Genomic DNA, 15539 nt, shown 5'->3' on the forward strand with positions numbered 1-15539 from the left:
ATGATGATAGTGTACAATCAATTCAAGGCCTATTGTTCCTTCACTGGAGGCTCATGAGTCTCCTTGGTTTCAACGTGCTTGAGTTGAACATGGGAATGCAACAATTCGTTTTGCAAATTCTTCTTCTTCTCACCAGTTTCCTTCTTGGCCTCTTGAAGCTTTTCAAACTCCTTTTCCTTTTCTTTCAATTCATCAAACACTGCTCCTTTCATCTTTTCCTTTTGTTCCTTCTTTGCTTCTTGAGTCTTTTCAAATTCCTTCTCCTTTTCCTTGAGTTCATCGAACACTGATCCTTTCATCTTTTCCTTCTGCTCCTTCTTGGCTTCTTGAGTCTTTTCAAACTCCTTTTCCTTTTCTTTCAATTCATCAAACACTGCTCCTTTCATCTTTTCCTTTTGTTCCTTCTTGGCTTCTTGAGTCTTTTCAAATTCCTTCTCCTTCTTCAAGACTTCATCAAGGACAGCTTGTGGAACGTGGTGTTGTTGTTCGGTAGACATGTTGTTGATCAGGTGGTCGTAATGAGAGAGAGATATGATGAGTTTTTTTTTTGATCTTAAGCTCTGTGAGAGTGTATGCAATGATTAGGATTGATTGATAATGGATGAATACAACAACGGTGGTCTGACTTGACTGTCCCTCAAGCAAAATCCAATGGCGATCCTTCAACAGACCCTAACAAAGACAATCTCTGAAGTGTGATTTGGTTGACAACTTGTAGCAAGCGATTGGTCAAGTGTTTTTGATTGTCAATCAAGTGCACAAAAAAATAATGATTGGTGATGCCTTTGAAACAAAACAAAGTCAACTCGAAATATTCACCATTGATCAGAAACAACTCACATTTATTTACTTTCGTATTCTTCCTGCTTTGTTGCTAAAACCTTTGCTAAAAACATGAAATTCTTGTCTGTTTTTTCCTCTTCAATCTTTGCTTTCAACTTCACAATTTCATCAAACACAGAGCGTCCATGTCGTGTTTTAAGTAAGGCAGAAACAATGTAGGGTGCCTTCTTTTCGAAAATGTATTGCTTGCATTTACCCCTCACAACCTCAAAGATCATGTCACAAAAACCTCCCTCCTTACTCTCCATAATTGCATACGAAAGGGTGGTTTTAGTGAGAGCATTAGAGAAATCAATCGTGGTCTTTTGAATGAGATCTTGCAATTTTTTGGCAACATTTTCAAAGTCCTTATTTTCTGGATAGAGAATGGCTGCTTCCTTTAAGATGCTATGTCCATGTTGATTGGTCAATAATTCATTCATATTCTCACAAATGGCAGTCGCAAGAGAAGGTCCAAAAGAAAGCAGAAGCTCATGTCGAATCTTTTCTGCTCCCTTCTTACTGACAACTCCATCCTTCAATAGCTCCTTTCTAAGCTCCAAATGATCGAATAATTTAATACCCTCGCTGTTGCACAGACACTTGGAATTTCCCGTTAGAAGGTAGAGAATTGGTCGACTCGCTTGAGCATGAATGAATAACTCAGGTAAGATTTTTCTGAAATGTTTCAAAATTTTCTGGTTCAGTAAAACAGTATCGTCAATGCATTTGAACAAGTACGAAATAACCACCGATCCAAAGTTGTCCTGAGCAGCCAAAACAGCCAATGAATTGTGGGGATCATTGTTAATGAGGTCGTCCTCTTTGGATTTGTCTTCTGTAGCATTTTCAGCCTCTCCAGCAGCATTGGCTTCCTCTGCAGATGCAACATCGACTTTGGATCGTGATAATGATCTCACAATCATCTTTCTTTCCTTTTCGTTGGCGTATGAAATACAGAGAAGAGAAATTTTACAACCGAGCAATGTATGAAGAATGAGAGGGATGGCATTGCATTCAATCAAGTCGTAGAGTGTGAATCTGACATGGGAGCTTTCACCACATTCAAAAATGTCAATGATAAGTTTTTGAACAATGGTCAAGTCAATCAATCTCTTTTGAATTGCTGTTTGAACAATAGAATTCAGCTCTGAAACGATGACTGATTTTGCTCCTTCCCTATTTGAAGATATTGAGTCCTTAAGTGAATCGTTCATCTTACTTTCTTCTGTTGTCCATAAAAATTCTGATCCATAAAATTCTTGAACGAAAAATCTCTTCTCAGTATAATTCCATAGCCGAGTGTAGCAATAGTCAAGAACTTCACCAGAGAATCGTTGTTGAATCATAGTCTTCATATTTCCAAAGAATACTTCCTTGTAGAATTCTAATCTTTCCTTATCATCCTTAATCTTTAGAGCATGATATTTCATAACCTTCTTGACCAATTGGTGTCCATAAATGTTGCTTGACAAGACACGAAGATCATTCTTAATTTCATCAACTACCAATTTTCGTTGTGAATCAGTACCATACTTGAGAATAGCTTGCAATAAACGACTCATATCAGAACGTAATGAAACACTGCTAATGCTTCCTTGGAGATGATGAAGCACCTCTTCTAGAATATCTGTTTTTTGCTTTCTCTTCTTTTTGCCCAATTTGAGAAATTCATCAAGTGCTCTCTTTGCCATCACATTACTATCTTCCTTGTATTTTCGTTTTTTATATTCAGCAATTCCACCACTTCCTGACTTTCCAGAGTGAGAAGTACTTGTAGCTGCTTTTCCAGAATCCTCTCGTTCAGAGTGTAAACGTTTTACAGCCTCATTCTTCTTTTTGTTGTTGTACTTAGGGTTTCTTCCCGTGTTGTTATTTCCACTACCATCAGATTGATGTTGTTTATGTGATGATGATGCTGTCTTGGATGATTTATTTCTGAATTTTGAACCCGATGATGAAGAGGAAGATGAATTCTTTTTATGAGAGGGAGCGGCTGCCGAGTTGTTTTTGTTCATTTTTTTTCAACATCAACTTTTTATTTGAATTTCAACCACAGGCTCGCCAACGATCGATTATTTCCTTTCTAATAAGTTTGATTATGCTCATCTGTTTCAACTTAATATTAATCTTCAAGATAACTATACTAGATGAATCTAACATAGTCAAATTAAATTTGAAACCCAGAAAATTTTGAAAAGTTTTAGGTTTAATATGAAGCGACCTTTACAAATTCCTCTAAAATATTCCCGCAAAAAAATGAATAAGCGTAAAACAATTCTTGATGAGGAAACTATTTCCGTTTCATCCAACGACGATTTTTCGCATCATGATGCTAATTCCGAGAATGAAACAACCAATAATGTTGGTACTACTCCTCGTGATGCACACAATCCGAAGGCAAAGAAAACAAAAATCAGTCATAACGATTCATCAACTCCTAAAAAAGATGCAGCACAGAGTAGTTACCAAGAGAGAAGAACTTCTGCAAAATTATCAATGATCACCACCCATTCAAAACCTTCATCCGCAACAAAAGCCACAACAATGTCCTCACCTACATCATTTAAATCCACAGCAAGCACTCCGAAAACACCTACCAATCACAAGAACGTCACCAGCAAAATATCAAGCAGCAAGTCCTCCAAAGCAACTCCATCAAGCAGCAGCAGCAGCTCTCACCACGGGAAATCATCTACTAGTAGCAAAGAAGAAAAAACGCCAAAATCTTCCTCATCGGCGTCCAAAACAAGAACCACCAATTTGATCGACCTTTCTCCAACAAGTTCAGAAGAGGATCATGAAAACGACAATGAGAATACTGATAATAACTTAACAATTGGAGAAATAATTACTCCCCTAGTGGTAGAATTCTCTAAAAACAAAATTCATACCTATTTTCCATACAAATTTTCAACTATTGAGGATTTTGAGAAAGTGGTGAAATGCATTGAAGAAAAATATAATGAATCAAATATTTATGTGAAAGGACCTGATCTAAAAGTTATTAAGGACTGGCATGACCATTTAAAAAACCAAAAAACAATCATCGCTTCTAGGGTGGTTCGAAAAGAAAAAGCAAGAGATGACAACACTTTTAATATTGAACAAGAAGATAAAAATTTCAAAACAATCAACAGATTAATGAATAGACTCAGAAATATTCTTATTAACCATGAAAACCATGATACAACAGACATGTCTCGATTGACCTCTTGTATTAAAGAGCGAACGGAACGAAAAAAACTCGAACAAGAAGAGGAACGTCAGTTACAAAAAGAACACAATGACCTGCGCTCAAAATCTGAAGCGGAACAAAAGAAGTTTTTCATTAAGAGGGAAGGCCCAATACAAGGTCTCAAAGAGTACTATGAATGGTCATCGACTCTAGCATTGGGAGCGCATTTATCAACAATGGCCAACACGCACAACAAGCAATTTAGTGTAGTTGATAAATTGTCGCCGTTCGCTCCATCAGCCGATAATGATGAAGATGACATTTTGAATCAAGACATTCTCTAATATTGGCAAATTTGAATTCTCAATTTGTTTCATGGTCTTGCTTCAAAACACTTGCACTCGGGTTAACTTAATGTCAAGGATCCTTTACTGTTATCACACTCGTTGTGAATTTTCAAAAAGCTGTAAATAAAAGACCCTTGTGTGAGGTTGTAATATTTATTGGTGGTTGTGATTCGATTATGCAGGTGCGTAGCACTACCAGAGGGAAAAGAGCAGTGGAACGTCACTCATCTTAAAGCTTCTTATAGTTGACATCCATGAAATAATCGGCCTTTCTGCGCCATCTCATAAGTGGTTCTAAAGCAGCATCATGTAAGAAAACGGGTGTCATTCCCAAGTCCTCAAATCTCATTACATTTTCACCCTTCTCTTTCGGAAGAACTTGATCGAAACTCATTCTGATTGGTAAATCAGATGTCCATCCAGGAGTCCATGTATATTCATTGATTTTACCAACAATACTACCAATAAATTCTGGAATCATGAGCTTGCCACCTGGTTCTTCGTCAATAATCTTGGCAATAATGTCAACAAGTTCCGAGTAGGTGTATTGTCTTGGGCCTGCCAATTCCACAATCTTTCCAATAGTTCTACTATTTAACACTGCTCTAGCAACACCATGAGCAACATCTCCGACGAATACTGGTTGAACCTTGGCGAGACCTTTCTGTGTGAGAGGAACCATTGGGAAAATTCTAATTTGTTTAGCAATTAAATTCAAGAAGCTATCTTCAGTTCCGTAGGCATTTGCTGAACGAATAATTGTGGTTTGTTCAAAGTTAGACTTGGCTGCCTCTTCAGCGAGCGCCTTTTGTTTCCAATATTCAGACTCTGAGTTTTTATCAGCATTCAAAAAAGACATTTGGATGAACCTGTCAACATTAGTTTCTTTACAGGCTTTAGAAATAATTTCTGCTGATTCTACATTGGAGTTGTACATGGTTACATTGTCGAAAATTCTCTTATGATCGCGTCCAATGCAATTAACAACAACATTTGAACGAGCACAAATATCAAGAATTGAATCATATCTCTTGAGGTCAAATCTCATTGCAACCACTTGACCAACATCACCCATGACTCTATGATTCATCACTTCAAACTCACTTCTTCTGAAAGGAGTAATAACCTGATAACCGGCATCAGCCAAAGCTGCAACAATATATCTACCCACAAATCCAGTACATCCGAACACAGTAGCAACAGGATAATTTGTATGAGGATTAATACCGGCTGCTTGTCTGAATGTATCAACTTTTTGTCTACCAAATCTCTTCGTGATGATATTTGTTTTGATGGAAGAAATTTGTTGGAGTGATGATGAGGAAGCTTTACGCAACGATGAAGAAGAGGACGACGAAGATGAAAAGGCGTGGCTGGTAGATTTGATAATGTTCATTTTTTGGGGATTTACAAAAAAAATATATATTTTTTTCTTCTTCTCAACGCGTAAAGACATTTCTCTCGATACACAGCTGCGTGTCGAGAACAGAAGACTCAACACATGTACTCAACAAAGTCTCTCTGTTAACCAGAGGTCACCAAAGTTGACATAACCCCCATGCGAACAAACAGAAAGCATATTTTACGAAAGACAAGATGATTGAATAGAACAACTACTCTCGTCGACCAATTCCTTCTGCGTCTTACATCAACCTGTTGTACGACGTGGAGAGATTTCTATTTTGGAAATATTAATTGCTTTAAAAAAAACTGTAAAAAAACCTCCACGTACTAGTCCAACCTGCAGACTGAATCAAAAGAAGCCTCATCTCCTCATCGCCAGAGGCTGAATCACACAACGATTACTTTGTCGATAGATTACTTTGTATATTTAATCCAAATTCGCTTCAGCCCTGCGATATCCCTTTCAAGAGTTTCCAAAATTTCTTACTCTCATATTCAATAACAACCCTCAGAGAGCTCTCTCGAAACAGAACAAAATGGTCTACTTTTCCGATGGAAATGGACGAGATGGTTTCATCATCTTAGGTCCCCATGAGAAATATGGAGCCTATGGAAAAATTATTCGTGAAATTCAAAGCGATCAACAACAAGTACGACATAATGAAATGTGGGAACGACTGGATAGAAAGGTCAAAAATTCCTCTAGTTTGAGAGAGTCCCACTACCGTTTGGCGAGTGTCAACACCAATAAGGTGCATGGAGCACCTTCAGAAGTGGCCGACAAAAAGTACTATGACCAACATGGAAACAGACCAACATTGCTCAATCACCACACATCACCTTCCAACACCTCTTCGACTCTATTGCTGAAACGGAGAACTGTAACCGAGGTCATACTCTCAGAACCTCTCAAAATTCCGAATTACCAAGGTCACATCCCTGGCACCCATGATATTATTGGGGCAAGCCCTTACTCGAGAAAATTTAAAGAAAATCTTTTGAGCTCGCTCGACTATCATGCAAACACCATAGGCGGAGGGTTGAATGGATCTCTTTCTTTGCCATCTTTGAATAATAATAATAACAAACGATCGCAGAACTTGTCGGAAATGACCACTCTACCACTACCAGAACACCAAGAAGATGCGAATCCAACATGCCACCAAGAAACCAATGCATCCAATCCAAGACAGCAGTCAAATCAAAACAACAACAAACAAGAAACTTCCTTTCGAGTTTCACCCTCCACGAAATCCTTCTCAAAATTCGTTTCTCCAGTGAGAATTCGTAAAGAGAATCGTCATGCTTCGTCATATTCTGGACATGTGCCGTCCTCTACACAGGTCAACCAAGTATTCAATGCCTCTCACAAGTACTAACTAGGTGGTATATATGGACTCACTGTTGAACCCCTTTGAAATAAAAGTTTCAAGTCTTTCACATGAGAAACGATTGGTAGTAGTATGTGGCCCAACATCGTTGTTGTTTGTGGGTGATATCTGCAAGCCAAAAAAAGAAGCAGTGCCAATTCAATCGCTGGAATTGTAACGACAACACACAATTCTCAAAAAAATTTTCATTTTTTCAATCCAGCCGAAAACGGTCTGACGCAGATCTTGTTGTGTTTTTACACCACCACTCTGAAACTAGTCGAAAATGGATATGCGTGGATTGTCTGTGTTTATTTCCGACATTAGAAAATGTTTGTATCGATTTTGAAATGTATTGATTAACATTTATTTTTCTTGTTGTTGGAATACTCGTCATCCTGATGAATGTTCAATAACAATAATAATTATTATCATAACTCACTTCTCAACAATGATGATACAACATCAATAATAATAACACAACAATCACTGACAAATTGGCCAATCATTATCATCATCATCATACAAAACCTTCCTCTTCTCCTGATACAACCCAACAGCAACCACAAAGGAAGAAGAACAATCCAAAGTGGAAAAAGAATTGGCCAAGATCAGAGGTAAATTCAAGAACGGAGCTTCTCTCAAAGGATATGATCGTAAGAAATATATCTGTAAATTGCTCTATATTTACATGCTCGGCTATGAAATTGAGTTCGGCCACATTGAAGCAGTGAATTTGTTGGCTTCACCAAATTACTCTGAGAAACATATGGGATATCTTGCTTGTTCATTGTTGTTGAATGAGAACCACGAAATGGTTACACTCATTACACAATGTATGAAAAACGATTTGAATAGCAAGAATCCAAATGATCAATGTTTGGCTCTCACTGCCATTGCCAACATTGGTGGTAAAGAACAAGCAGAAGCTCTCGCTCAAGATGTACAAAAATTGCTCATCTCCAACGAAACAAAACTGACTGTGAGAAAGAAGGCCGCTCTCACTCTCTTGAACTTGTACAGAAAATACCCAGAAAGTTTACCACCAGATGCTTGGTCCGAGAAGGTCATTGCTCTTATCAATGGAAGAGATCTTGGTGTTATTACAAGCGTAATGAGTTTGATTTTAGGTCTCGCAGAAAAGAATCCAGATGCCTATCACGATGCTGTCTCAAAGACTGCTCGTCTCTTGATGAAGTTGGTGTTAAATAGAGAGTATTCTACCTCATATTTGTACTACAAGATTGCAGCTCCCTGGTTGCAAGTCAAGGCATTCCAATTGCTTCAATATTATCCAGCACCAGAGGATAAGGCAATTTATGATTCAATCATTCAAGCTATTGAAAAAGTTGTTCAAATCGCAAAGAAATCAAAGGAAACAGCATCAAAGAGTGTGAGTCAAATCAATGCTGCACACAGCGTTCTCTTTGAAGCTTTGAATGTTGCTATTCACTATGATTCTGCAAAAACAATTTTGGTTACATCGTGTGGCATGTTGACAAAATATTTAAAGGATAGAGAGACAAATTTACGTTATTTGGCTCTTGACACTCTCTCACGTATGGCCTATTCTCAATTCGATGAAGTTTTGGCTACAATTAGAAAGGAACAAGATACAATTTTGCTTGCTTTGAAGGATCCTGACATCAGTATCAGAAGAAGAGCTCTCGACTTGTTGTACAGCATGTGTAATAGAGATAATGCTGGAGAAATTGTTGGTGAATTGTTGAACTATTTACCACTTTCTGATTATGCTATTAGAGAAGAGTTAGTTTTGAAGATTGCTATCTTGGCTGAAAAGTTCTCTGTTGACCTTACTTGGTATGTCGATGTTGTTCTCAACTTGATTTCCCAAGCTGGAGACTTTGTTGCTGACGACATTTGGCACAGAGTCATTCAGATTGTTACCAATAAGGGAGAGGAATTGCAAAAATATACTGCTCAAACAGTTTTCAGTGCAGTTTCATCACCTGCAGCTCATGAAACATGCGTCAAGGTTGCAGGGTATATCTTTGGTGAATTTGGTGACTTGATTGATGAGAACCCACAAACCGATTCCAATGCTCAATACGAATTGTTGTTGTCCAAGTTTAACTTGTGCACAACTGTCACCAAGTGTCATCTCTTTAACGCTTTCATGAAATTGTACAATTTATATCCAGACAACCAAACTCTCCGTGCTCAAATTAAGGACATTTTCGAGAAACATACCAATTCGTTCGATGCCGAGTTGCAACAACGTGCTGCTGAATATCTTGCCCTCATCAATACTGGTGACGAAAACTTGATTCAAGCAGTCATGGAAAATATGCCAATGTATCCAGAACGTGACTCCCAAGTCATTAAGAGATTGATGGAAAAGGAAGCAGCCAAGAAGCGTGGTGCTGGTGCTGGTCAAAAGGGAGAAAATGGGGAAGAGGAAGAAGAAGAAGAAACTCAAGAAACAAAACCTGTTCCAGCTAAACAATCTGACGACTTGTTGGACATGCTTGACATGGGTGTCCCTACTAACACAGGTAACACAGCAGGATATGACATGAACGATATTCTTTCAGGTTTTGGCACAAACGTCTCTCAACCACCACAACAACAAACACAAAGCATTGACGACATTTTGGGAGGATTTGGTCCAACCACTACCACCACCCAACCACCACCAGTCAACACTGGTGATATTTTTGGAGGAGTCAATATTGCTGCTCAAGCTGCAAATCTCGGTAAGCAAAAGAAGGAACAACGAGATCAAACCGGTTTCAACTTTGATGATGTCGTAATGGCTAATAAGGACAATGCTCTCGAACAAAATGAGCAAGTTCACCAAGACGCTGCAGTTAAGCATCAACAATTGTTAAAGTCTACAGAGGGTGTTGCTATTGAAGATGAACACTTGCAAGTCAAGATTAAGACTGAATACCACGGTTGCAAGGGAAGAATTATCCTTCTCTATGGTAACAAGACTACAAATCCATTAACTCAATTCCGAGTTCATATTCTTGTTCCAAAAGAATTGGAAGCTCAAATTTCTAAGCCTCCACCAATGATTTCTCCAAAGACACAAGTTCAACAATATGTTGACATTGTTGCTAAGGCTCCATTCAGCCAATTGACCGATTTAGATTTATACTTTGAGGCCAATCGTAGATATTATAGATTTAACATCAAGCTTCCAATTGTACCTCACAAATTCATGGAACCTTACACAATTGCCGATGCTGATTCATTCTTCAGACAATGGCACCAAATTCCAAAAGATTCTCCACAAGAACAACAAAAGATCTTCCCATGCACACCTAAATATGCTGACTCAACTTTATGTGCTAAGGTTTTGTCAGAGGGCTTCAATTTTGCAATTTTACAAGGAATTGACAACCCAAGCAATGTAGTTGCTGCTGCTTCATTCTTCTATGATCCTGTGGGTAAAGTCAATGTATTGTTACGTCTCGAATACAATGCTCAAAGACAAGCATTTAGATTGACCGTTAAGGCTGCTGATGCTACCATTGCTAACCAAGTATTCCAATATGTCTTACAAGAACTCACATCCCAATAATTTAACTAGCCCGTGCTTTTGCAGTAGTTGATACAATGTTGTCTCTTCATACAGTAAATTGAAATTATTTCTAAGTTCTATGATTATTCATTGAAGGTGGATCTTGTTTGTGAACAACTGGAAAGGGCATTCACATGACTTGGTTTTCGACTCGGACAGTGGAGTCAAGTTGCTTCTCCACATGAAGAATGCCACTCCGTAATAATCGATTCGATTCTGATCACAAACTACACAAGAGATGAATTTTTACTCGAATGGTTGAAGGGTGATGAAACGCCACACAATGAAGTGACCTCACCTCGACTTCTCTCTTACAACACTGTATTGAAAATAGACAATTCATGTTGCAACTTGTCTACAAATTCATAACCTTTTTTCACATCACCCTCCTCCACGTTCGTTGGTTCAATATTCTCCAAGTTAGTAGAAACTGGAACTTGATTATCGACCGCAGTTTTTTCTTCTCTCACATCGACATTGACATTTTGAGAAGTCGAAACCTCTTCTCCTTCCTTGACACCACCACCAGCACCACCACTTGGACCACCAACTACCTCTTGTGTCATTTCCGTCTGTCCTCCCGTAATGACTCCTCCCAAACTCTTCTTATCCACCAAATGTTTCAACTGCTTGATATCCATTCCATTCAATTCTTCCACCAATTCCTTAATTCGGTTAAAACTATATTTTCCAGACACCACTCGATAAGTCTTTCTTTCTTCACTTGTCAAGACGTATTGCAAGACATCTTCAATCACTTGCAACAAGTATTCACATTTCAGGATAATTTTTTCTTCACGTTTTCGATGATGAACATTTTCCTCAACGGCCTCATTGAAATGTTGAACCATGGATTCCAATTCACTCCACAATTCGACCAATTTAAGCAAGATACGATCAGCCACCGAGTGGATATGATGCAAATTTCCACCTGTAATACCTCCTTCTTTCACAGGAATGTATTTTTCAGTGTGTGCATGTTCGTAACGGAGATGATTGTTGGCTCCGATTTTGGATTGATTGAGATGACGATAGAGATCGACCATGGTGAGAACACGATGAATCAATGAATGGTTGGAATGAAAGTTGTTGTTGTTGTTATGGTTGGTTTCTATGGAATAAAAATGTTCACAAAAAGAAGACTTGAAAAGTGTTTTTTTGTGTGTGAGGATGGAAAAAGAAATTATTTTAAGAGAGTGATTCGGTGTGTGATCATTGAATGAGGTAGTGGTGTTGAGAGGATTTAATTGGAGAGTGTGAAAACTTTTGTTTTATTTCCTAATGTAGACTTTTAGCTAAAAGTCTACATTAGGAAATAAACCTTAAATGTTTTAGAGTGACCGTACAGGGTGTGGAAGTGTATTGTTAAGGTCAAGAGATTATTACGTTTTATTGTATCTCTTGTAAAAAGGTTTTTATTGAGGAACGTTGTATCTCTCAATGTTCAAAGTTCCTTCAGGACTGTCACTCATCAAAAAAAATAGCTCACCAATGTCTTCCAGAGAACCTTCTGCCAATCAGCAACACTTTCTCTCGTTCAAAACGAATTTCTTTTCATCGGAACTTCAACGACCCTTCTCATGGCCACGTTTCCTCCTTATCGGATCTTGTGGAATTGCATCCACTGCATTCCTCTTTTGGAAATACTTTTTAAAGTCACTGTCTACCAACAAGAAGGAAACACCATCATCAAATGACCAACTTGTTCAACTTCCTCATGATCATCATTCATTCACCACCAACGAAGAGCTCATTCAACATTTAAAGAATTCCATAAATCTTTCTCCAATTTTGGAAAACATTTTCAGAACTACTGACCGAGGAAAATATGCCATCGATTTCGAATTGGAAAAGAAAGATTTCGAATTGGTTCGACCTTATGCAGATGCTGCGATGCCTCTTCGATGCAACGCCACTATTTCTGCTCCTCACATACATGTCACTTGTCTTAATGCAGTTTTGGATGTTTTTGAAAATGTTCGAAAAGATCGGTCATCATCCTATCGATCGATTTCATGTTTGGATATTGGAAGTGGAAGTGGATTTGTGAGTACTGCTTTGTGTCACTTGTCAGAATATTTTGATTTGACAGAGGGTTCAAAAATTTTAGCCATTGATCACATGCAAGAATTGGTCAATTTAGGACAAGAGAATGTCGAGAAGGATGAACGATCCAGAAAGTTCTTAACTAATTCTTCAGGAATTCACTTGGTGTTCAAAAAAGGAGATGGTTACGATTCAGAAAATATTCGACAACTTTTTCACGAAGCATTCTCCTCAAATGAACACCATCCAACACTAGATCCTTCCATGTCTCATTCATTGTCCATTCTTCTTCACAGTTCTGAGACACCTCTCTTTGATGTCATTCATGTCGGAGCTGCCTCTCCAACTCTTCCCAAACATCTCTATTCACTTCTCAAACCAAATGGAAGATTGATTTGCCCAGTCGGTCCTTCGAATGGCACTCAAGAATTACTTTGCGTTGTCAAGTCTGTGAAAGCTCTTAAAAAACATTCGCGAATGGAAAATTCAGAATTCTCGGGTACTCCAAACGACACAATGAATGTGGTACAACAAGAATCAATTCCAATGGAAACTCAAATGTTGGTTCAAAGTATGACCAAAGTTCATTTCGTTCCATTGTTTTCGAGTGAGAAGGAACAAGAAAGACATTTGAATCGATCGAATCCAAAAGTCGTGTCGAATCCACAAACTGGTGAGAAATTTATTGTCTTGCCATATGTTCATTTCTGTGCTCATGACGAATCGAACACCATTACAAGTCTAAAAGACATTCAATGGGAAGGAGATGCTGAATGATCATTCAAGAAGAAATCAATAAAAACAAATTGCTATATTTGTGTCACATATTTCTGGAAACATCCCAAAAGAACCCAATCATGGATCTGTAGAGGTGAATGTAGTCATGCTAATTAAGCCAAATGCCAAGTTTCCCACACGGTGTCCTCTTCCTCCCCGCAAGGGAAAGGAGAAGCACACGATGCTTTCCACTTGACGATTGTGACCTAGGCGATCTTGTAAAAACTTTCTTCATTTCCATCTCTTGAGTCGGAATGTATAGAAAGAAACAAGGTTGAAATCGAATTATCTCTACTCGTTTGTGGTTTTATTTTAATAAAAAATTTTCATTGAAGAATAAGAGTCTTGCTCAAACTGCGTGTGTAATGTTCGAAACCACTTTGGCAGATAATATTCAGTGACCGAAACTTAAATGAGAATATAACGTCATCAACTTGTATTATGGACACTTTAAATCATCATTATTCATCCACTACTGAATGTGAGTCTTTATGGAAGGTTCTTGTTTGGAGTTTCATTTTATTCGCCATTGTGGTTTCATTAAATATATTTAAATGAGGAAGTAGTGAAAAGTGGAGAATACTAAACCCAAATTGAATTCATCTCGAGAGTTTGGTAGCTTTGTATGGTCACTACGGATATAGTTTCATTCTCATTACCATTTGGGCCATTTTGAAGATTTCACATGTTCTTGCCGCAGTTCTTCGAGATCCTCTCTCAATTCTTGAATGACTTGAGGATTGGAGTTGACCACCATATAGACATATTGTCTCATGACGCCTGTCTCTGGATCAATAGAGGTGATCTTGTCTTGTTTCATTCGCTCTGAAATGTTTTGTTGAGCTCCAAAATCTCCAGCTACTGCTCTCTGTTTTGCTTGATTGGCATTAAAGTGTAGAAATTTCAATGCATAACGTTGAGTCATATCGTGACGATTCAATAAAAAGCTCTTCCAGAAAAATCCAGCAAGCGGCATGTGTACTTTAAATTCTAAAGCATTATCAAGAATTAAATTACGAAAATCTGTAATCTTGTCAATAACTTGTCCTCGATCATCGTACAATATTAATACCTTCTTCTTGGAATCATATTCTAATTTTGTTAATACGAGTGGAATGTGATTAATATTATGTACATGTGAAGAGTAACTCAAATAGCTGCTTCCCATCAACCACAACAATGCCAAAAACCAATTTACATCAATATCATATTCATAGATTGTATAGAATAGTCCCGAAGTAATTAGTGCATTATAGAGATGAGTCTTATTTCTTTGGTAAGGTTGAATGAGAAAGCGATGAATGAAATGGGGATATTTGGAATTGTACAGAATCAATGGAGAGGAGCCTTCCAAGGAGGAGGAAAACGAAGGATCATCTTGATCCGATGATTTCTTCATGATCGGTTGTTGTTGTTTTCCTTCCTGATAGTTTGAATTGGAATTCCTCGTAACATGATAATGATAATTGGAAAAATTTCTAAACTGCTGATGATGATTGTTGTTAGTGATGATGGAATTGAATCCTCCTGATTTGAAGAAGGAGGAAAGATCTCTAACCAGTCCCGTGTTCGTGAGATTTTTCAAACAAGTATGATAATACTTGACATGGGAATGACAAATCATCATACTTAAAGAGGTACAAAATAATCGGAACACTCCTTGCTTGAGAAGATGATGATCATACGAAGGAATTATCGTACGATCCAACTTCTGCTGACCACCAAAGAATGCACTCGAAATTCTCTTCACGGAGCTGAAGGATGAAAGGATTGATTTTTTCATTTTTTTAAAATTGATTCAGCTGCCCGCATATGGCCGAGTGGCTTTTCTGGAACTGTGGCAGCCAACTGGTCCAGCGTTCGAATCCCAGGGGTTGCTGCTGTTATCGTGAGCAGTTTAAACACCTTTACTTCCGGGGTGCCTGCTAGGAAGTCACTACGTATCTTAGTTCGGCTTGTAAATAATGTACATAAAACCATCGAACAACGTTTATCATCGAATAAACCCATCCCTGAATTTTTTTAAAATTGATTCATCATTTAAC

At 38.0% G+C, this 15539-nt stretch overlaps 9 protein-coding genes across 9 annotated transcripts; 4 read left to right on the plus strand and 5 right to left on the minus strand.

Annotated features, from left to right (window-relative positions):
* Positions 1–29: 29 nt before the first annotated feature.
* On the minus strand, positions 30–497 carry FDP41_003988 (uncharacterized protein; the record flags this gene model as incomplete). The annotated part of the gene is made up of 1 exon (XM_044707352.1): positions 30–497. The coding sequence occupies one exon, from the start codon at positions 495–497 to the stop codon at positions 30–32; it is 468 nt and encodes a 155-aa protein (XP_044561406.1).
* A 345-nt stretch (positions 498–842) lies between these two features.
* FDP41_003989 (uncharacterized protein) lies at positions 843–2840 on the minus strand (the record flags this gene model as incomplete). Its single annotated transcript, XM_044707353.1, has 1 exon — positions 843–2840. The coding sequence occupies one exon, from the start codon at positions 2838–2840 to the stop codon at positions 843–845; it is 1998 nt and encodes a 665-aa protein (XP_044561407.1).
* A 241-nt stretch (positions 2841–3081) lies between these two features.
* On the plus strand, positions 3082–4344 carry FDP41_003990 (uncharacterized protein; the record flags this gene model as incomplete). The annotated part of the gene is made up of 1 exon (XM_044707355.1): positions 3082–4344. The coding sequence occupies one exon, from the start codon at positions 3082–3084 to the stop codon at positions 4342–4344; it is 1263 nt and encodes a 420-aa protein (XP_044561408.1).
* Positions 4345–4576: 232 nt separating this feature from the next.
* On the minus strand, positions 4577–5743 carry FDP41_003991 (uncharacterized protein; the record flags this gene model as incomplete). Its single annotated transcript, XM_044707356.1, has 1 exon — positions 4577–5743. The coding sequence occupies one exon, from the start codon at positions 5741–5743 to the stop codon at positions 4577–4579; it is 1167 nt and encodes a 388-aa protein (XP_044561409.1).
* Positions 5744–6287: 544 nt separating this feature from the next.
* On the plus strand, positions 6288–7130 carry FDP41_003992 (uncharacterized protein; the record flags this gene model as incomplete). Its single annotated transcript, XM_044707357.1, has 1 exon — positions 6288–7130. The coding sequence occupies one exon, from the start codon at positions 6288–6290 to the stop codon at positions 7128–7130; it is 843 nt and encodes a 280-aa protein (XP_044561410.1).
* Positions 7131–7407: 277 nt separating this feature from the next.
* FDP41_003993 (uncharacterized protein) lies at positions 7408–10671 on the plus strand (the record flags this gene model as incomplete). Its single annotated transcript, XM_044707358.1, has 2 exons — positions 7408–7453; positions 7682–10671. The coding sequence occupies 2 exons, from the start codon at positions 7408–7410 to the stop codon at positions 10669–10671; spliced, it is 3036 nt and encodes a 1011-aa protein (XP_044561411.1).
* Positions 10672–10982: 311 nt separating this feature from the next.
* FDP41_003994 (uncharacterized protein) lies at positions 10983–11717 on the minus strand (the record flags this gene model as incomplete). Its single annotated transcript, XM_044707359.1, has 1 exon — positions 10983–11717. The coding sequence occupies one exon, from the start codon at positions 11715–11717 to the stop codon at positions 10983–10985; it is 735 nt and encodes a 244-aa protein (XP_044561412.1).
* A 445-nt stretch (positions 11718–12162) lies between these two features.
* FDP41_003995 (uncharacterized protein) lies at positions 12163–13494 on the plus strand (the record flags this gene model as incomplete). Its single annotated transcript, XM_044707360.1, has 1 exon — positions 12163–13494. One exon carries the CDS (start codon positions 12163–12165, stop codon positions 13492–13494), a length of 1332 nt encoding a protein of 443 aa, XP_044561413.1.
* Positions 13495–14149: 655 nt separating this feature from the next.
* Positions 14150–15277, minus strand: FDP41_003996 (uncharacterized protein; the record flags this gene model as incomplete). The annotated part of the gene is made up of 1 exon (XM_044707361.1): positions 14150–15277. One exon carries the CDS (start codon positions 15275–15277, stop codon positions 14150–14152), a length of 1128 nt encoding a protein of 375 aa, XP_044561414.1.
* Between the last annotated feature and the right edge of the window lie 262 nt (positions 15278–15539).

The sequence above is a fragment of the Naegleria fowleri genome (genome assembly GCF_008403515.1).
Source record: "Naegleria fowleri strain ATCC 30894 chromosome Unknown tig36, whole genome shotgun sequence".
NCBI classification, from domain to species: Eukaryota; Heterolobosea; class Eutetramitea; order Acrasida; family Naegleriidae; genus Naegleria; species Naegleria fowleri.